The 23,149-nt window shown below is 42.6% G+C and overlaps 1 protein-coding gene across 1 annotated transcript in view; it reads left to right on the top strand.

Annotated features, from left to right (window-relative positions):
* Window positions 1-23,149, top strand: part of LOC309549047 (cytochrome P450 2K1-like) — a 50,928-nt gene that overhangs the window by 16,359 nt on the left and 11,420 nt on the right. Inside the window, exons 5-8 of the mRNA XM_082249009.1 lie at window positions 4,175-4,335; window positions 6,061-6,237; window positions 6,489-6,630; window positions 11,319-11,503. Coding sequence (XP_082105135.1) covers window positions 4,175-4,335; window positions 6,061-6,237; window positions 6,489-6,630; window positions 11,319-11,503 — 665 coding nt within the window. The remainder of the gene's footprint in view (window positions 1-4,174; window positions 4,336-6,060; window positions 6,238-6,488; window positions 6,631-11,318; window positions 11,504-23,149) is intronic.

Genomic DNA, 23,149 nt, shown 5'->3' with positions numbered 1-23,149 from the left:
ATTCTAGGACAATATCCCCACGGACAATATCCCCCCGGACAATATCCCCCCCTGGACAACATCCCCCCGGACAATAACCCCCGGGACAACATCCCCCTGGACAATATCCTCCCTGGACAATATCCCCCTAGACAATATCCCTCCTCTAACCCTAACCCTCTAACCCTACCCCTATGTCCCGGGGGATATTGCCCGGGGGATGTTGTCCCGGGGGGGATATTATCCGGGGGGATGTTGTCCCGGGGGGATTATGTCCAGGGGGATGTTGTCCAGGGGGATGTTGTCCGGGGGGATGTTGTCCGGGGGGGATATTGTCCGGGGGGATATTGTCCTGATACCCTGTGATTTGAAGGTACTGTGCCTCATTCAGAACAAAGTCCCTCTGTCCCTCTTTCCTCCTCATTTTTTTATAATTTTGGTCTGATCTATATAGTTGTATATAAAATGCACTATTTTTCAATCAAAAAGTTTTTTGCAGTCCCAAACCTTCCATCCAATTTCTAAATTGCCAAAAGCCAATATAAGGGAATAGTAGTGGTAAAAAAAAGCATTTGTGGGTTTAACCAATCTTTTTTTTTGTACAATTTCTCCTTTAGGGGGGTGAGGCAGGGGGTGTCCTATGCCTACCTACTTTTGCTAATAGGTGTCCCTCATTCCCATATGAAAAAGTTGAGAGTTCTAACTATCTCTGTAGATTTCCATACATATACCCAGGAGACAGGGCCTTACTACACCTATTTCTGCTCATATTCTTCAGGCTTCTCACACCCTCAAGGAGTGCCTTCCTTTGTTTTGAAAGTCATATCTAAACTCCTTACTATAAACCTGTGTTATTAGGTGGTGTCCAGTTACTGATAGGAAGTAGTCACAGGTTGGCATCGCTCTTTCAGGTTTTTCATTTATGCAACCTAGACAATCTCCCCTTTGCACAAGCTCTTCAATGATAATGGAATAACTTGAAATTCATATATGAGAACTGCTGTAATTTGTATTTGTAATTGTCTATTTCATGACCTGCCAGTAGGAATGAGCCAATGTTTCAATCCAAATCTAGCTTTGGACTCAACTTTGGCTGTTCAGTCATTCAAACGAATGCCAAACCTTTGCCCATTCAGCCACTTGTATGGCTGGATTCGAGAATCATATATAGAAGCAACATTTCTATTGCTTCTATTTATGATAGCATCCTGCTGTTACTGGTTCCCAAGGAAGCACCTGCTGCATAGTAATGAAGAGAATGTGACCAGCGCTACAGACTATATGTTTGGGAAAGTGATAACAAAATTAGAGGTGTAAGCTGCCCCAATCAAACCTTAAGTGTAAGGTGCAAGTGTTAAAAAGAATGTGAAGATTGGTGATGGCGCTACCTATAAAATAAAAGCAACCATATATAGTGCCCCTAGTGACGTGAAAGGGGGTATAATGGTAGAGTGACCCACAAATAGTGCGATATCATAAATGAAAAAATTAAAATAAATTGTAAATAAAAAGTGCGAACAAAGATATATTCAAATCAACCAATAAATACAAGAAATAAAGTGAACTGATAACGTGACAGAATACCCACAACCACAAGTATGTGAATAGTTTTCAAATAAACTATAAATGTGCCACATACATGTGTGTAAACATTGGTGAAAAAAAAGTGGATAGGTGAAATTCCACGAGTGGCCACTAGGTGGCGTTTGAAAGTTCGTACAACCTGTATGCTGGTATATGGGGAGATTCCTCTTCGTAATAGGCGAGCAGTCAAAAGGTCAGCGGCGGATGCCCTGAATGCTCACATGAAAAGAAGAATGCCCCATGGTGAATGATTGAATCATGCAGTCATACAATAGCGGCGTAGTAAACTCACTCGTTCAGTAGATCAGGATCAGAAGTCTCCGACGTCAAACGTCACTTCCGGTTGTCGGCCGTGGAACGCGGAAGCTTCCCGGCGCGCACGATTCTTCTGATCCTGATCTACTGAACGAGTGAGTTTACTACGCCGCTATTGTATGACTGCATGATTCAATCATTCACCATGGGGCATTCTTCTTTTCATGTGAGCATTCAGGGCATCCGCCGCTGACCTTTTGACTGCTTGCCAATTACGAAGAGGAATCTCCCCATATACCAGCATACAGGTTGTACGAACTTTCAAACGCCACCTAGTGGCCACTCGTGGAATTTCACCCATCCACTTTTTTTCACCAATGTTTACACACATGTATGTGGCACATTTATAGTTTATTTGAAAACTATTCACATACTTGTGATGGTGGGTATTCTGTCACGTTATCAGTTCACTTTATTTCTTGTATTTATTGGTTGATTTGAATATATCTTTGTTCCCACTTTTTATTTACAATTTATTTTAATTTTCTCATTTATGATATCGCACTATTTGTGGGTCACTCTACCATTATACCCCCTTTCACGTCACTAGGGGCACTATATATGGTTGCTTTTATTTTATAGGTAGCGCCATCACCAATCTTCACATTCTTTTTAACACCTGCTGCATCTCTAGTAACTGCTGACATCACTGGGAGTCCCTGCCATGTAAGCAAAGGGGTGGGGTTAGCAGTTATCACTATCCAAAATATGGCCAGTGGCACCCAGACATGGTATTTAAAGAAATTTGGAATTTTAATATTTTACTTTAAACATTTTAAAAAAATCACTGCTTTTGGCTGAATGGAATATAGAAAAAAATCTTTTGCGTTGGTACATGTTCCCCATGGCAATGCAAACCTACATTGATTTATTTTGACACCTCCTATTAACCAAGAAGATGCAGGACAATCAAGCTCATCCTTATCAGCAGGGAAGCAGAGCAGACTAGAGCATATCTACATTAAATAATTTATTTTGTGATTGTTCCTTGTTGAATGTAACATAAATATCTCTGGGGCGGGGGTGCTTATATACTCATGATACCCATATGGCATCTTACTAGGATGTAAATTTTGTTGATGTAGCATTTCATATAGGAACTGCTGTAAATTTGCCCAGATTCTTCTCCATTGAATTGTCCTGCAGCCAATATCAGCCACACTTTTCATCAATAGCTAGTCTAGGTGTGTTTTCATTGTTTTTATTTTTGGAGAACTTGAATAGGGTTGAAGTAATTGAGTTGAATACTCCAAAAATAGAAACTATGTACAAGTTGAGGACCGTAATCTCCTTATTAAACAGCTGAAGCAGAAGACCTTGCATATAGCAAACTGTGGACTTGGCAGTGTAGTAGAACGAAGTGCAGTTAAATGAAGGCTTCTTTATTTGGGGCAATAACAGCTTAGTCCCTTCACAAGTAATTGGATAAACTAAGCTCCTCAGAACACCAGCTGATTTTGCTTTTAGAAAAACACACAGCTGACTTTCTAGCACAAGAGGGAAGTCTCTATAGGTTTCTCACAGCAGTCTGTACTCACAGAATGTCCAGGGACAGTTGGTTGCCTCTGTCCCAGGCTGGACTCCTCCTCTGCAGGGAATGGCCCAGAAGCTCAGTCTCTCAGAGAATATATATAGACACCCAGCACCCTTTAGGGCTTTACTCCCTGAGATTGGGCAGAGCTGTAAAAAAAAAAAATCATACTGCCATCTGCATAGCTCCACACCTATGTTTCAGAGAATTCTCAAAGCTCTCTGAAAAGCAGCTAGTTACAACACACCCAGCTCCACTGAACACAGTGAACAAGAACTAAATCTAACTAATCCTAGCATCTACCTAGGAGTGTGCTACACCCCCCCCGCCCTACCAAAAATAGGCCATGTCCTCATTAACTTGAGCATAAGGCTCCTATCCAATCCTAGCACCCATCTAGAAAAGTGCTACATTGAAAATAGGAATGGTCCCAGTAAAAAAATTGACTGCCCACAAAGCCCTCCTCGGCCCTCTGAAACAACTGAGCCATTAGCAGATCCTCACATTTAGCCCTTCTGCAAACCTCTGGTTGGATGCCAGAAGTCTGCTGAACTCAGCAGTGTCCATCCAGAGACATACACCAATCTGTGACAGACAACAGTATGTTTGCAAAACCCTCCAGAGACATTCTTCATACTTCAACAAACACAGGGTAGACTTTTTCTTTCTTTATAACCCTTTTACATTATTTTTTTTAACCCTTGTTGCTTAGAATTTTGTATATTAAACTCTGCCTTCTTACTAATATACCTACTTGTATTTCAGGAAAGCCATTTGAAAACACCATGATCATGAATGCTGCTGTTGCCAATATCATTGTGTCCATATTGCTTGGTCATCGCTTTGAATATGACGATCCAAAACTTCTGAGGCTTTTGACAATAATCAATGATAATATTAGAATTGTTGGTTCCCCAATGGTTTTGGTAAAGTTATATTTACTGCAACATTTTAACATAATACCATTGGTTTACTTTCCTTGTAACGTCGTGCAAGGTATATAAAGCACACAGCTCCAGGTGTTTATTTTCAAAGTACCAGGGGATCCCCAAAACTCCAGCATAGTTTTAGGCAATTATCAACCAAATCCCTGTCTTAATTTTAGTTGCCAAAATTAGCCTCGCTGGCCAAAAGGGAACTGGGCCATTTACTGACCAGGAAGATCAGGAAAAATGCCATGGTGCAATGACCATACATACAGAATAAGAACAGATAATGAGAATAACACCCAACATTCAAAACATGAAAAGTGAAGTTGTTTAGTTAGATCCAACAACATTCATATATCTATAGAACCATTGCACGATTGCATTCAACTGGAACAATTAATCTAGAAGGATAGGAAAGCTCTCCTGGCTGCAGTTTTCCTACCACTGCAAAATTGTCACCACTTTCTGATCTTCACATTGCCCCTACCCTGCTCATTGATACACTACATCTTCTAAAGCAGAATTAAAGCCACAAATAACAAGATACAAATGAGTTGCCCATTAAAAGATAAAATAACAAAACCAGTTTTTGCTGAAATGTTCAGTTTTAAATCAGAAATTTCCCCAGCAGTAATTGTTTCTACTGCTAGCTGCGCTTAGCCTGATGACCAGCATCATTCAAACCACATATTCTGAGGCCAGGTTGTCCTGAGCATTAACTAGCTTGTGATTGGACAGTGAAAAGAGAAGCTCATCTCTCTATCACTGCTTTCTCTTCCTATTGTAGCATTCACTCCTGTAGGGGCCTGCTGGCAATACACAGGTTCTTTCAAAATAGTACAGAGGCTGCATTGCACAGTGACAACTCAGGCTCAGTCTAGGGAATGTCTTTTTGTGATTTTTTTTGTGAATAACTTGGACAAGAGAGCGGTAGGGGGCCCAGGGTACTCAAAAATGATATCCGCAATCAATAAGGGGAGTCCACACAACACTCTTCAGTGAGAGAGATAAAAGATCCTTCTCCAGCCCAGGATTTTAGAACAGTGGCCTTAAGCAAAAATCCTTTAGCAATCGTCTTCATGCCTTCAGCCCATTCAGAATAGTGCCCTTCAGCAAAAATCCTTGCACAATATACTTCATGCTTTCAGCCCATCACATGCTTAGACCCAAACTGCAACTCTTGTCTCCTATTAGCTGCCTCCCAGGGGTTAACAGCCCCAGGAGAATAGGAACCCTCCTTGAGAAGAAAAAACACCCTGCCAGACCTATCAAACATTTATCACCTCCGCAGCCACCTTCTGGGAACCCACCTCCTCCCCAGGAATTGATCCAATAAACATTTATAAATCAGGAGTTGATTCTCCTCTTCTATGTTTTGGAAGATTCTTCCAGAGGCAGACAGAAGCAATCAGCTACTGACCTTAGGAAAGCCTGACCAGACCAAAACACAGCTCATCACTCCATTGAGTACAGTGAAGCCAAAAACTAAGTTTAGCCTAACTTTCTTGGCCAAGTGCTACACTATCATTATACATCTTGTCCACATGTGAACTGATTGGTGCCTTGTACTGGCTGATACCAAATCAAAGTCGGGTACTTACTGTACACTGCTTAGATTAAAAAATACATTACTTCTTAAACCTATAATTTTTGTTTTCTTCCTTTCATAGAATACGGCTACTTAACATTATCATAAAACTACCTTTATGTTTCTTCTTTTAGTTGTACAATGCATTTCCATCTCTGGTCCGATGGCTTCCCGGGAGTCACAGAGAAGTCAAACCAAATGTAGAGGAAATGCACACTTTTGTCAGAGAAACCTTCACCAAGCGGAGAAAGCAGCTGGATGTCAATGATCAGAGGAACTTCATTGATGTCTTCCTGGTCAAACAAAAGGAGGTATTTGTCATTTTATACAGAACCTACTTGCACCTGATTGCTTATTTTCATTAAAGTTGTAAGGGGGACAGGCTCAACTGGTAGAGGCAGCAGTAAACCATGCAAAAGATGGGGATAACCAGGAACAGTTCAACTGTGGGAGAGGGGGGAGTTATTTGCGCCCCAAAGATTACGAGTCTACAGGCCCTACTGATGGTAATCCTACCCTAGAAAAGAGCTAAAGCATTTTCTCTCAATTGTATGAATTTCAGGAAAAGCCAAATCCAGAGTTATATTTCAATGATACAAATCTAACAGTTTTGGTGATAGACTTGCTTGTTGCTGGAATGGAGACGACTTCAACCACTCTCCGATGGGGCCTACTTCTGATGATGAAATACCCAGAAATACAAGGTAAGTGATTTATTTGATGTACTGTTTTCTTTCATCATTTACCCCAATCTTCCCATTTACATGACAACTCCCTAATAACCTAGACAATATGACTGTATAAATGTAATTTGTCCTTGTGCCATGCCACCTGATCATGATTAAAGTGGTTCTAAAGGCAGAAGGTTTTTTTAACCTAATGCATTCTATACATTAAGATAAAAAAAACTTCTGTGTGCAGCAGCCCCCCTAATACTTACCTGAGCCCCATCTTGATCCAGCGATGTTGCACAAGAGCCTCGGCTGTCTGGGACTCTCCCTCCTGATTGGCTGAAACACAGCTGCAGGCACTATTCGCTCAATAAAACAATAAGTAGAGAGGGGGAGGGGTGGAGCTGTGGCTCCGTGTCTGAATGGACACACAGAGCAGTGGCTTTGCTTGGGTGCCCCCATAGCAAGCTGCTTGCTGTGGGGTCACTCAGCAGGAGGAAGGGGCCAGGAGCACCAGCGAGGGACCTGAGAAGAGGTGGATCTGGGCTGCTCTGTGCAAAACCACTTTGCAGAGCAGGTAAGTACAACATGTTTTTTACTTTTTAAACGAAAAAAACAAGACTTTATTAATACTTTAAGTAACATTACTGCCATTAAATAAAGAAAAAACAATTCTGCGCTATTGTGAATATGGAAATACAAAATGCTAAAACAGGTATTATTAAATGAATTAAACATACCAGTGTATAGGTAATCATGTGATTAGGTGATACGTAATCATGTGAGCACACAAATACAAAATGACATATCGAAAATTATAAATTGTCCAGAAATAAATCTGTCATCTTCTACTATCAGAACACTCTTATGACTAACCCCAGTGAAACCCCCACCAAACTCTTATAGGCACTCCCTCACCTTATTGATATTACCGTTAAAGTAGTTATAAAGGCTCAAGGGTTTTTACCCCCAGACCTCCTTATACTTATCTGAGCCCCATCTTGATTCAGTGATGTGGACGACTCGACTTTCTGGGGACTCTCGCTCCTCATTGGCTGAGGCAGCAATGGTGGCCATGAGTACATACAGAGCCACCATTCGGGAGGGGGCCTGCTTTGGTGCCCCCAGAGCAAGCTGCTTGCTCTGGGGGCACTCAGCAGGAGGGAAGGGCCAGGAGCGGCAGCGGGGGACCCAAAAAGAGGAGGATCTGGGATGCTCTGTGCAAACCACTGCACAGAGCAGGTAAGTATAACATGTTTGTTATTAAAAAAAAAAAAAGAACAACAAGACTTTAATATCACTTTAAAAAAGAAGGTTTATCACATACAGGCGCATCTCATAAACTTCTAATATCATCAAAAAGTTAATTTATTTCAGTAATTGAATTCAAAAAGTCCACACAGAGAGATATTATTTTAATAATTTCTTTCTTTTATTTTAATGATTATGGCCTACAGCTAGTGAACACCCAAAAATTCAATATCTCAGAAAATTAGAATATTACATAAGACCAATAAAAAAAAAAAATATATATTTTTTTTTAATACGGAAATGTTGGCTTACTAAAAAGTATGTCCATGCACAGTATAGTATGCACTCAATACTTGGTTGGGCTCCTTTTGCATGAATTACTGCATTATTGCAGCGTGGCATGGAGGCGACCAGTCTGTGGCACTGCTGAGGCATTATGGAAGCCCAGGTTTCTTTGATAGCGGTTTTCAACTCATCTGCATGTTGGGTCTGGTGTCTCTCATCTTCCTCTTGACAATACCCTACAGATTCTCTATGGGGTTTAGGTAAGGCGAGTTTGCTGGCCAATCAAGCACAGTGATACCATGATCATTAAACCAGGTATTGGCACTTTTGGCAGTGTGGGCAGGTGCCAAGTCCTGCTGGAAAATTAAATCAACATCTATATAAAGCTGGTCAGCAGAGGGAAGCAAGGAGTGCTCTAGAATTTCCTGGTAGAGGGCTGCGATGACTGACTTTAAAATCATCACGGACTATGGAAAATTTTGCATTTAATTTGGAAATCAAGTTCCCAGAGTCTGGAGAGGCACAGAATCCAAGTTGCATGAGGTCCAGTGTGAAGTAGATAATCTGTGGGATATTGTCAAGAGGAAGATGACAGACACCAGACGCAACAATGCAGATGAGCTGAAAGCCACGATCAAAGCAACCTGGGCTTCTATAACACCTCAGCAGTGCCACAGGCTGATCACCTCCATGCCACGCATGATGCAATAATTCATGAAAAAGGGCCCTGGCCAAGTATTGAGTGTATACTATACTGTACATGGACATACCTTTTAGTAAGCCAACATTTCTGTATTAAAAATCCTTTTTTTTTTTTTTTTGGTCTTATGTAATATTCTAATTTTCTGAGATACTGAATTTTGGGTTTTCGCTAGCTGTAAACCATAATCATCAAAATTAAAAAAATTGAACTACTGAAATAAGTTTACTTTTTGATGATATTCTAACACGATGAGATGAGACACGACAGTCTCTTCTCCAGTGGAAAAATGCTGGTTGTATTTCTGGAACCCAGCTCAAATCAAGGATACAAAAGGAGACATAATGTTCTCTGTTGAAGATAATAAAAAAAGTTTTTTTTATTGTTAAAATGGATACACTCATTCAGTTTTTGTAAATGGTTGAAACAAGCCCTCATATACAGAGTGACCACAAAAAGGCAGCACTGCTCCAGCTAATACATAAGCTCCACTACACTGTGATCTCCAGCAGACAAGCCAAAACTCAATGTCTCACAGTTACTGAACTATACCTTTGCTCCGCTCAATATGTTGCGTCAGCAATGACATCATCAGGGACATTGAGCATGAGGGATCAACACACTTGTATTCATAACTTAATATACCCTTCTCTGTTACAAACAAAAAATAATAATAAATACAATATTTAAAGTAGTTGTAAAGCCTAAAGGTTTTTTACCCTAATGTATTTTATGCATAAAGGTAAAAAAAACTTTCAGTTTACAGCTTCCCCTGTAGCAACCCCCCCCCCCCCCCCCACCCAAATATCAGTGAATTTTTTTTGAAATTTTGATATGCACGTTTGAAAAGTGGATTAGGTTAGCACTGATACTGCCTATTTATTATTTGTTTCCAGCAATGTAGTTTGTGAATTTAATATACACTTGTATTTTTATACAGAGCAGACATAATTACTCAAACGCCTTATCTGTGTTCTATGAAATTAATTAGGTCCATATTGTGCTACTAGACTAAAATAAATCATTCAACAAGTGATCCTCTAAATTATTGTAACAAATATAACCTTACCCACATCAGTGATAAAAAGCTCCAAGCACAAAGTGATAAAAACTAAAGTGAGGGAATACCCATAAGAGTTTGGTGGAGGTTTCACTGGGATTATTCTAAGTGTTCTAAGGGTGGAAGATCACAGATTTCAGGGTTTATGGACAAATTATGATAACTTTCATTATGTAATTTTGTATTTGTGTGTTCACGTGAATGTGTACAGTATCACTGGGTTATTCTTCTTTGAGCTTATACACTGAACATTTTTTCTTGGTACAGTCGTATGTTTATTTAATTTGATCAAACACATTTTTGTATTTTGTATTTTAGTATTTACTATAGCCCAGCATTTTTGATTTAACATTTGTAGTGCTTTATGCTTCCAGCTTTTTTCTATCATTGGTGTGCACAATAATATATTTGTTATTAAACGTAGGCTCCACCGAAAAGGGGAAGTTCCACTTTAAGCACTCCTTCCTCCTCCTATGCCACATTTGGCATTTTTTTTTTTTCAGCGATCCAAGTGGAAGTTCTGCTCTTACAGGTCCCAGAAAATTTTCCGACCATTTGGGAGGCAAAGCGCAAAAGTCGCAAGCTGTCACAGCCGGGTGCCTTTAGTTGTAATGCCATCGAGAGTAGATGGAAAGAATCTAGTCTTTGGGTGGCCACATCGCTGGATCCTGGGACAGATGAGTGTTTTTTTAAAAGTCAGCAGCTACAATTTTTGTAGCTGCTGTCTTGTAAAAAAAAACAAAATCGACTGGAGCTCCTCTTTAAAGTGATTGTAAAGGACAAAATTGAAAAAAAAAATAACAAACATGCTGTACCTAGGTGTTCTGTGCAATGATTTTGCATATAGTAGCCCAATCTTCTTTTTTTTTTTTGGGTCCCCTGCTGGCGGTCCTGCCTCCTCCCCCCACCAAGTCCCACCCCCGCTGTCATCTCAGTGGCTCACAGGCTGTTATTGACAGCAGCAGGAACCAATGGCTCCTCCTGCTGTGTGAGCCAGTGAGGAGGGAGAGACCTGGGAAAGCTGCTGCTCTCATGCACATCACTGGATCAAGAAGGGGCTTGGGTAAAGGGGGGGTGGGGGAGCTGCACCCAGAAGGTTTTTTTTACCTTGATGCATAAAATGCATTAAGGTATAAAAAGAAATCTTGAGCCCTTATAACCACTTTAATATAGCTGCCGTGGCCAACAACTCTAGGGCTAACACTTTTAAACACAAATCAGGAGAGACGGCTTCCATATTTGGACAGGTTGTAATTTAATCTAACTGCAGGATACAGGGGAATCTGTTCATAGGGGATAACTGTGTCCACAAAAATACTATTGAAATGGCTTTGTTATCTTTTAACTAATAAGAAGCTTGGGAATGTTAATAGATTATAAAGAAAAAAAGAAAAACCCTGAAGTATGTTTTTCTTTTAATAACAGAAAATGTTCAGAAGGAAATTGAAAAAGTCATTGGTTCCGGAGAGCCTAGTCTGAAACATCGAAAACAAATGCCGTATACCGATGCCGTTATTCATGAAATCCAAAGGTTTGCCAATATCGTGCCCACAAATGTTCCACATGCCACTACACAGGATGTGACTTTTAAAGATTTTTTTATACCCAAAGTAAGTATTACATTTTATCCTTCATTCATTACTAGAATATAAAATATGAAAGGGATTTTTGTACAAACTTGTGAACAACTCCAAAACCTAGTGTTACAAACATGGAGGGGGAAAAAACAGGTTGTCTGATCAATGACCTCTTTGACTATATATTCCCAGACTGCTGTCCCCCTGATCTCTGTTCCCATTCTGATGCCTGCCTGCTTCCTGATTATCCATTTTATCCTCCTGCCCTGACCTTTTAGCTGCTTGACAGTGATCTTGTCTTTTGATTTTGTATTATGCTTTCTTCTGCTTGCTGTCAGCTGTTGTTACTCCGAGTGTAACTGGGGACAGCAACCTAGTAAATGTTTGCAGCAAAGTCCATCATCCCCTATTAAAGTGCTCCAGTAAACACCCAGCGGCTCCTTTGACCTTGTGTCTCTACCCTTTTAAGGGCCCACATATTCTTGGTGACACAGAAGGTCCACCACCTAAATGATAGTTTGCTCAGAACATGAACTCCACTTAGGCGTTTCAACAGGGCCTGTTTTTTAGGTTTATAAAACGAAGACGAAATTGGATCAGATCTCTGAAATCCTCCTGCAGCTCACTCGGCTGTTGGTCCCCACACCTCTTTTATTGCTGCTTTCACAGGCCTTCGCCCCTGCCCCTGCCCCTGCCCTGAGCCTCGTATCTGCCCCAACAATCATCTAAATACTATATGTGCCATCTCCTGCTCTGTTCGACCCCAGTTCTGCCAACGTTTTTAGTACCAAGGTCAGTTGGAATTTTGGAGCATACGATATTGGGGGGGACATCCTGTTTTCATCATTTCATCAGTGTATTAGCAAGTTCTCCCAATTCCACCCTGTCTGTGTCAGTAATTTCGTTTATTGTGATAGGAAAAAGATGGTTCTCTTCACCCTCAACTAATTTCAAGGGTTTAAACAAGATACAGTAATTTCACAACTGTGCGACCTTGCCGTGATTTTTGATGCGATTTTGCCATTACTTTGCACTTGAAACAATGCCTGTGTAATCTTGAGGTCTATGAAACTCAAGTCACATAAACGTCAGACCAAAGCAGTGCAGGGACTACTTTGAAGTCGCACAGATATGAACAGTACTCATTGAAAATCATGTGGTACAACTTTGACTTGCAGTCCCAAGTCACAGGACAAGTCGCACAAGTGTGAAAGGGGATTAAAGAACAAATATCCCCTTTCATGGATCTCAGAGACCTCTCGCCTGCACTTAGCATCCATTTTTACTAAATTCGATTTTCAGGGCACTTTATCCCCAAAAAAGGGGATGAATGGAGGACTGCCTTTAGGACTTCATATGACAAATATTTAGTTACACCCTTTGGTCTCTGCAATGCCTTTTCAGCCCGCTTCTGTCGAAGGGTCATGACTGAAAAAGGTCTGACGACCAGTTCTCGATCATGGCTCTCAGCCAGTGGCTGAGAGCACTGACTGGAGTGTTCTGGCAGGGGCGCCCCCCTGTCAGAACACCAAAGCTCAGCAAGAGAGATTGCTGTATTAACATCAGATTGTTAGTACAGTGACTCTGATCTGAGCTGTCAGTACTAGGCTTAACTGTAGCAGCTCCCATCAACACTCTAACCAGGAAGGACAAAGAGATGTGGAATTTGTCCCCCTGGAGCAGATATGTAAGATTCTTGAAGGAGTTTTTCCTATCTGCCCTCTTTCTGTTTCACCCGAACACCTCTCCGCTATTCTTTTTGGGTGTGTATACCACTTCTGTAAGAATTGGTGAAGTTCTTATGCAACAAAATGCTTCTGATCAACACTAATGCTGTAGATTCTTCAAACCTTCTTTGTTTAGAGAAATGATTTCATAAGGGATCCATGATCATACTCAAAGAGTGGTGGCATCTTCTAGAGGGAGTGATTTAGCCTATTATCATTTCGGGATCAAAAAGAATCTTCAATATCTTCAGACTGCTAAAAGGCTCAATTCTCAACATGTTGACTGGGCTCTGTGTGGTTTCAATGTGTCTTACTGTCCTGGAGCTAAAAATATCAAAGCTGATTCACCGTTCCTATCCTTGGAGGTGGAGGACCTGGAACCTGATCGTGACTTTAAAACTTATGCATTCCAGATTCTGCTTTCAGCACCATTGTACCTGTTCCAGATTCACCTGTTCCAAATGTGTATATCACATCCTGGACAGTCACTTCTCTAAGCTGGCCAGCACCAGGGACTGTGCAAGAGTTTATATTTATTTCTTGCAAATACTGGTGCCCAGTATGTAGGCTGCATGTCCCATCTGCACTAAAAATAAAATCTTCAGGGGACAAACTGATGGAGTCTTACTCCCCCTTCCCATTTCTGAAATACCTTGGACTCATATTTGAATGACCTTTATCACTGACCTCCTGGTTTCTAGGTTTTTTTCACTTGTTTATTGTGAGAGGCTTCCATTATTTTCTATCTTTCTGTATGCTGTATCACCGGCATGGTGATTGTGAGTAACATCATAGTATTGATTCTAGAATACATCAAACATTCTGCATGTAAAAGACAACTAAGCGTCTATAGTGGGTATGTCTGGGAATAGATCTCCTGCATTACGAACAGGTGAGAAAAAGGGTTCCCAGGTCACCAGATAATTTATTAAAGGGGGAAGTTGGAATGGGGTACTAAAGCAATGTGTAGATAAAAGTCTTTTTTGTTTTTATTTACCATAATGCATTGCCTGCATTAAGGTATGAAACTCCCCACTAACTGTTCCCCCCACTTCCCCCCAAACACTTATCTGAGCCTGTCAGTGATCCAGTGCTGTCCCTGGATGCAGGTCTTCTCCCTTCACTTCCTGGTCTCACAGGAGACTCAGGCAGCAGCAGGCTGTTAGCCCAATTCTGTGAGGAGTGAGGGGGGGGCACAGCCTGGCTCTAAAGTATGCCATGCGTGCAGTGACGGGGCAAGGTCATCTAGAGCCCAGAGCGAACATGCCAAACTGCGCCCCCCACCCCAAGATGCATGAGTATTAAGTGTCAGCAAAAATCCCCCAACAAAAACACTTGTAATGTTCCGGTACCTTTGGTACCCTAAATTACACTTTCCACAAGTGTATGCGCCCTACCATTTACTTTTGGAAAGGTGCGCATACACCTTTAAGACTGGAGCTGTCATCACTCAGCGCCGGACTAGATGGCTATTTAAGGCGTCGGTTCTCACTCACATGTGTTCGTTCAAACACCCTTATCTGGATGCTAACCTTGCTTGAAGCTTCCATGCTTGCAAGCTTACTTCGCTGACGGAACCTCGCTGCGCTGATCCCTGTATCCCGCTACTGGATCATCCGCCTCTCCTGAACCACCCTTCGGCTGTATCGCTAATAGTGCTAAGTACCCCGCAGGGGAATTCTCTATAAACTTATACTAAGCTTACACTATCTAGCTCTGCATAGTAGAGACTGTTTATCACATCTGCATAAACTAGATTGCTAGCTCTTGAGACTACTGCTACTTTTCTGCACTGGGTTGATCTCTTTTGTATGTCCACCTGCTATTCTATCATCTGCTATCATACAACATTGCTAAACCTTCCTGCATCCATCTGCTACTGTCTCACCTTCAAGTGTCTATCACCTACCACCTCCACTCAACCTATCCCTCAATCTTAATCATTGTGTTACCACATGCATAAAGTCACTCTAAGAACCAGCTTGCTAATTGTGTGTATTTACTGGCTGAAATAAGACCTTCCACACATGATGAGTCATTGAGGTTGGGAATGGTATCTCGGCATATCTCTTACATGACTGCTGACGTGGAACTATTTCTGCAGCTGAAAATCCACACCATATAAAAACAGGAGCGTTACAGATTGAACGAACCTAAAAATGGATTCAGCAGAAATAGTTCCAGAAATAACCACTCAGGTGACACAATTAAAACAGCAAGTATCTGCGTTAATACACGCACTTGCTGAATTAAAAGAAGACAATCAGGCTCTGTCGCAGCAGGTAATTAGACTGACACAACTTACCTCTGCTCAGTCCCCTGAACCCAAGATAAATCCCCCTTTGGTATTTACAGGTGATCGCAAAAAATTTCGCGAATTTAAAAACGCATGTGAGTTACTTTTTTTGCTAAAACCTCATACCTACCTTACTGATCACATTAAGGTTTGTACTATTATTTCTTACCTATCAAGCGATCCTCGAGCCTGGGCAGATTCTCTTTTTGAGAAAAACGACCAGCTTCTCAACTCCTATGCCTTGTTCCTGGCAGAGCTCACTAGCCTATATGATGACCCCAATAGGCAGAGTACTGCTGATCTTCAGTTAAGATCCTTGAAACAAGGAAGGAGGCCTGTGGAAGACTTTGTCGCAGAGTTCAAGAGATGGACCCTTGATTCAGAATGGAATGATGCATCTCTGAAAACCCAATTTAGGCTTGGCCTATCAGAAGCCGTTAAGGACGAGCTCGCCCGAGCGGATCTGCCAAAAACCCTGGATGCATTAATACAACTCAGTATTACCATAGATAGAAGACTACGAGAAAGAAAGGCTGAAAAGATGGGAATGCCATTATCCGTTTCCTCTCGGAGTCTGGCCGTTCCTATGGAGGTAGGAACCATACGCCCACCGCTATCAACTATGGAAAAAGCCAAAAGACGAAATGAAAATCTCTGCTTGTACTGTGCATCCCCGGATCACAAGATAAATGTCTGTCCCCTAGTCAACAAAAAGAAGGGTGAGTGTTCACATGTCTCTCTAGGAGGATTGACAACTTCATTCACTAACCCCTACATTTCTGTTTTTTTGACATTACAGTGGGACCAGAACAGGATTACTACTAAGGCCATGATTGACACAGGATCTTGTGGAAATTATATGGATATATGTTTTGCTGCTTTAAATAAAATTCCTATTATTTCTAAACTCAAACCTGTCTCAGTAAGTCTTATTACCGGTGTTCCGTTATCCTCTGGTCCGATCACCGATCAGACACAAGCACTTCTAGTCACTATTAACGAGTCTCATAGGGAGACTTCTACCTTCGATTTAATACCATCACCCCACTTTCCCATTGTGTTGGGACTTCCCTGGTTGCACACACACCAACCAACCATAGATTGGAAGAAACGGTCCTTGACCTTCCCTTCTTGTTATTGCGAGGAAACGTGTAACCTCCCGTTTTCCGGGAAGATTCTGTCTGTGGTGACAGATGCGATTGCACCACTATGTTATCAGGATCTTTCTGAGGTTTTTCTTGAGAAAAATGCTCAAGCATTACCTCCTCATCGAGACTATGATTGTAGCATTGATCTACTCCCAAATAGCAAATTGCCGTTCGGTCATGTTTATCCTCTTTCACAGGATGAACTTACCCATCTCAAAACCTATTTGGATGAGAACTTGGAAAAAGGTTTTATTAGACCTTCCACTTCTTCCACAGCAGCAGGACTCTTTTTTGTTCGCAATAAAGATTCAAGTCTCAGACCTATCATCGACTACAGGAAATTGAATGCTATCACAATAAAAGATCGCTATCCTCTACCGCTTATCCCTGAGCTCATTGAGCAGGTGCGTGGAGCTACCTATTTTTCAAAATTAGACCTGAAAGGAGCATACAATCTCATTCGAATCTGTGATGGACACGAGTGGAAGACTGCGTTCAGAACTAGATACGGATTGTTCGAATATCTTGTGATGCCATTCGGCCTATGCAATGCCCCTGCAGTTTTCCAACGATTTATAAACAATATTTTTAAAGACTTACTAGATTTCTGTGTTGTGGTATATCTGGACGATATACTTATATATTCACGGACCCTGTCTGAACACATAAGACATGTAAGACTTGTATTATCGAGATTGCTTGCACATAATCTTTATGTGAAGCTGAAGAAATGCTTGTTCCATAAAGATGAGGTACTCTTTCTAGGCTACATCATATCCAAAACAGGAATCGAGATGGACATGAGTAAAATATCCTGCATTCAGGATTGGCCTACACCAACTACACGCAAGGCGCTACAGCGATTCCTGGGATTTTCAAATTTCTACAGGAAGTTCATAAAAAACTTTTCTGCTATTGTGAGACCCCTCACACAGCTCACTAGCATAAAAATACCATTTAAATGGTCAGAAGAAGCAAATAAGGCTTTCCACTTGTTAAAGACAAGGTTTACTTCCGCTCCCATATTACGCCATCCAGACCCATCCCTCCAATACATTCTGGAGGTAGATGCGTCAAACCTGGCAGTAGGAGCAATACTCTCCCAACGACCTACCCCCACTTCACCACTTCATCCAGTCGCCTTTTTTTCTAAATCCCTGAGCAGTCCCGAGTAGGGTTGAGCGGACACCTAGATGTCCGTGTTCGACGGGTTCGGCCGAACTTTAAAAAAAAGTCCGGGTCCGTGTCCCGGACTTTTACCGAACTTTTCCCGGACACCGAACCCCATTGAAGTCAATGGGGACCCGAACTTTAAGGCACTAAAATGGCTCTAAAACACCAAAGGAAAGGGCTAGAGTGCTGCAAATGGCAGCAAAACGTAATTAAGAGCATGGCAAGTGCTCTGCAAACAAATGTGGATAGGGAAATAACTTAAAACAACAAAAAAAAACAGAAAAATAAAACAATGTTCTTCTTCATCTCTGAAGGACGAGGCCCATATGGAGTAGGAGGGAGGTTGAGGTGGTGGTGGATGTGGCGGTGACTAGACATATGCCGGTTTTCGGTAATTCGATATATCGCGGTATTGCATAGCCACGGTATTGTTATTGTGGCATTTTTAAAATACCGAGTTTCTCTGTCAAGTCTGCCTGACTTGTGAATTGATACATTTCAGTGAGCTGGATGACTCATTCACTCACTCAGCTAACACCTTTCAGCATTAAGTCTCCTAACTATAAACAAAAATGATTACATTTGTATCTTTTCCTTCCCTCTGCCAGGGAGAAAGGAAGTTTAACCTCTTAAAGACTGGATCTTTTTCTGACACTTGCTGCTTGCAAGTTAAAATCAGTTTTTTTTTTGCTAGAAAAGTACTTAGAACCCCCAAACATTTTATATATTTTTTTAGCAGAGACCCTACAGAATAAAATGGCGATTGTTGTAATATTTTATGTCACACTGTATTTGCGCAGCAGTCTTTCAAACGCAATGATTAGACTTTAATGAATAAAAAAAAACAAAAAAAACGTAACAGTAAAGTTATCCCAATTTTTTTTTTTTTTGTTACACAGAGAATCGTGAGAGAATCGTGATCTTTATTCCAAGCTAAAAAATCGTGATTCTCATTTTGGCCAGAATCGTGCAGCTCTAATAAATATATATATACACACACACACGCCTAGCAGCCCACATTACATTATTATATAGCCATCAAGCAGTGTCTGGCCTACCTGGTGATGACTGGTCCTGGCGCTCTGATCCGATGGCCTGGTCTTTAAAGGGGCAAATCCTTGCGATCCAGAAGTGGTTAAACCTGCAGGAGGACCGGTGTTTTTATCTATTAATGACTTTACTATTGCTTTAGGCCTGGTTCACATGTATGCGGGTTGGCGGTTCACATGTATGCGGGTTGGCGGCCCACATTTGCACAGGCATAGCAGCCCATTGATTTGAACGGGCTGCTATGCCCTCATTTTCCGCAGAAAAAAGGTGCATGCAGCATTTTTTTTAAATTCAGTGGCCTTGAAATCCATCCTGCTTTTGCACCATGCGACTAACCTGCAGTTCCTGCTCTGGCAAGCTTTCTGCATTTTTTGTATACGTGGGCACGGCATTTAAAAATAAACAGTTTGCGTGTGCAGCAACGGCAGGTAAGTCGCATGGTGCAAAAGAAGGATGGATTTCATGGCCACTGCATTTTTTTAAATTCTGCATGCACCTTTTTTCAGCTGAAAACGCAGGCATAGCAGCTCAAGCCCATTCACATCAATGGGCTGCTATGCCTGTGCAAATGTGGGCCCCCAACCCGCATACATGTGAACCAGGCCTAAAGCAATAGTAAAGTCATTAATAGATAAAAACACCGGTCCTCCTGCAGGTTTAACCAATTAATGACTTTACTATTGCTTTAGGCCTGGTTCACATGTATGCGGGTTGGGGGCCCACATTTGCACAGGCATAGCAGCCCATTGATGTGAATGGGCTTGAGCTGCTATGCCTGCGTTTTCAGCTGAAAAAAGGTGCATGCAGAATTTAAAAAAATGCAGTGGCCATGAAATCCATCCTTCTTTTGCACCATGCGACTTACCTGCCGTTGCTGCACACGCAAACTGTTTATTTTTAAATGCCGTGCCCACGTATACAAAAAATGCAGAAAGCTTGCCAGAGCAGGAACTGCAGGTTAGTCGCATGGTGCAAAAGCAGGATGGATTTCAAGGCCACTGAATTTTAAAAAAATGCTGCATGCACCTTTTTTCTGCGGAAAATGAGGGCATAGCAGCCCATTCAAATCAATGGGCTGCTATGCCTGTGCAAATGTGAACCACCAACCCGCATACATGTGAACCAGGCCTAAAGCAATAGTAAAGTAATTTATAAACAACACCTCCTTCAGGTTTAACCACTTCTTGACCACAAGGATTTGCCCTCTTAATGACCAGGCCATCGGATCGGAGCCGAGCGCCAGAACCAGTTATCACCAGTTAGGCCAGACACTGCTTGATGACCTATTTTAGGCCTGGTTCACAGAGTCTGTACTGACTGACTATATAATAATGTGCATAAGTGAACCAAAGCCCCTAAATTCAGCAATGAAATTGAAGTGAGGTGGAAATTTAATAATTTAAATTTAATAATAGAATACCGTGATAATACCGTATACCGTGGCAAAACCTTAATCAATTAATCGCAGCATGAAAATCTGATACCGTCACAAGCCTAGCGGTGACATAGGCGTGCGCACAGGGTGTGCTGGGTGTGCCTGGGCACACCCTAATCACCTAGGGCACATAGCATTGCCAGTGAGGAGATGGGAAAGATCTCCCTGGGACCTGCTCTGCTCTATTTCTCCTTGCCTACAGGTACATGGCCCCGATACATTACTCTCCCTGCTGGCAAACACATGCATGTGTATTTCAACTTTGGGGTGCACACCTTAATGCAATAGGCTGCGCACACCTATGGGCGGTGTAGGTGGAAGCGGCGGTGGAGGAGGACCAGGGCCGGATTAACAGCATCATGGGCTTGGTGCTGAGGATTTTGAAGGGCCTTAAGGGCCGTGCCTTGCCATGCACCCAGAGGAGGAAGGGTGCAGCCATGCATGCCTAATTCAACATGGGATGCTGTCTCTGAAGCCCATAAACACATCCATGCATCGCCAACTGTCCCTCCTTGTCCGGCCTTCACGCTGTGTGGGGAGGTTCTGAGGGTGCTGCCTGGGGAAGCGAGCATAGAAGCCAGACTTCTGTGTTTACAAGTGACAGAAGAGCGGTAACAGTGAATATGGCCAACCCGGGGCCTATATAAAAGGTAGGGGCCTGGAGCTGCAGCTCCAATAGCCCCTACATTAATCTGGCCCTGAGGAGGAGGACGAGGTAGCCAACACTGCTTCTTTTCAAAAATTTTAAATGAGGGTACACCCCAAAAGAGTGAGAAAGAGCAAAAATGGAACAATGGGTGGGTAAGGTCGGTATCCATTGCTATTCTGCATAAGGTACGGAAAAGTCCCGTGGGATCCATGCCTGGTTCATTTTAATGAACGTGAGCTTGTCCACATTGTCTCTGGACAGGCGGCTGCGCTTGTCTGTTATAACGCCCCCAGCCGTGCTAAATACCCGTTCAGATAATACACTGGCTGCAGGGCACGCCAGCACCTCCAAGGCGTAAAGGGCAAGCTCAGGCCATGTGCCCAATTTGGAGACCCAGAAGTTGAAGGGGGCAGACCCGTCATTCACTACATGTAGGCGTGTGCACACATACTGCTCCACCATGTTGGTAAAATGCTGCCTCCTGCTAAGACGTTCCATCTGAGCTGCTGGTGCTGCTGTTTGTTGTGGCGTGCTGACAAAGCTTTTCCACATTTCGGCCATGCTAACCCTGCCTTCTGAGGTGCTGGCGGTGCCCTGGTTGCGTTGGCGACCTCCTCCTCCTCCTCCTCTGCCTTGTGCTTCCACTGTGGCCCCGCTGTCAGATGGGAATGCCAGCAGCATGGCGTCTACCAGCGTGCGCTTGTACTCGCGCATCTTGCGATCGCGCTCCAGTGAGTGAATTAAGGACGGTACGTTGTCCTTGTAACGGGGATCCAGCAGCGTGGCCACCCAGTAATCAGCACAAGTTAGAATGTGGGCAACTCGGCGGTCGTTGTGGAGACACTGCAGCATGTAATCGCTCATGTGTGCCAGGCTGCCCAGAGGCAACGAAAGGCTGTCCTCTGTGGGAGGTGTATCGTCCGTGTCCTCTGTATCCCCCCAGCCACGCACCAGTGATGGCCATGAGCTGGCCTGGGTGCCACCCTGCTGTGAACATGGTTCCATCTCCTCCTCCAGCTCCTCCTCCTCCTCATCCTCCTCATCCTCCAGAACTGTGCCCCTGCTGGACAATTGCGTCCCTGGCGTTTGCGTGTGCAGGAACCCACCCTCGGAGCCCCTTGCGAATGACTGCCCTGAAAGCCTTGGAAATGTTACCTCTTCATCCTCCTCCTCCTCCTCATCCTGTGCCACATCCTCTTCCATCATCGCCCGAATTGTTTTTTCAAGGAGGCATAGAAGTGGGATAGTTAAGCTGAGAACGGCGTCATTGCCACTGGCCATGTTGGTGGAGTACTCAAAACAGCGCAACAAGGCACACAGGTCTCGCATGGAGGCCCAGTTAAATTAAATAGCGGAATAGAAAATATGATCCAAAAAAAGTGTATGTATATCACACGTACACAACCACACTGGGCCCCAATTACTATTGTTTGTACCCCTAAAAGGCTAGATGAGGAGTAGGGGGAGTATGGAACAGGCAGCACCCTCAAACCTTCAGAAGTATGAGATGAACCCCAACAACTTGGAAAGGTGGATCTCTCTCACACGTACCAACACAGACTATCCCCCAATTTAACTGATCCCCAAAGGTTTTTGATTAAATAGCGGAATAGAAAATATGATCCAAAAAAAGTGTATGTATATCACACGTACACAACCACACTAGGCCCCAATTACTATTGTTTGTACCCCTAAAAGGCTAGATGAGGAGAAGAGGGGGGGTATGGAACAGGCAGCACCCTCAAACCTTCAGAAGTATGAGATGAACCCCAACAACTTGGAAAGGTGGATCTCTCTCACACGTACCAACACAGACTATCCCCCAATTTAACTGATCCCCAAAGGTTTTTGATTAAATAGCGGAATAGAAAATATGATCCAAAAAAAGTGTATGTATATCACACGTACACAACCACACTAGGCCCCAATTACTATTGTTTGTACCCCTAAAAGGCTAGGAGTAGGGGGAGTATGGAACAGGCAGCACCCTCAAACCTTCAGAAGTATGAGATGAACCCCAACAACTTGGAAAGGTGGATCTCTCTCACACGTACCAACACAGACTATCCCCCAATTTAACTGATCCCCAAAGGTTTTTGATTAAATAGCGGAATAGAAAATATGATCCAAAAAAAGTGTATGTATATCACACGTACACAACCACACTAGGCCCCAATTACTATTGTTTGTACCCCTAAAAG

The sequence above is a fragment of the Pelophylax lessonae genome (genome assembly GCF_965119305.1).
Source record: "Pelophylax lessonae genome assembly, chromosome: 3".
Classification (NCBI taxonomy): domain Eukaryota; kingdom Metazoa; phylum Chordata; class Amphibia; order Anura; family Ranidae; genus Pelophylax; species Pelophylax lessonae.
Note: the sequence above shows the minus strand (reverse complement) of the source record. Positions and strands in the feature narration are given on the sequence as shown.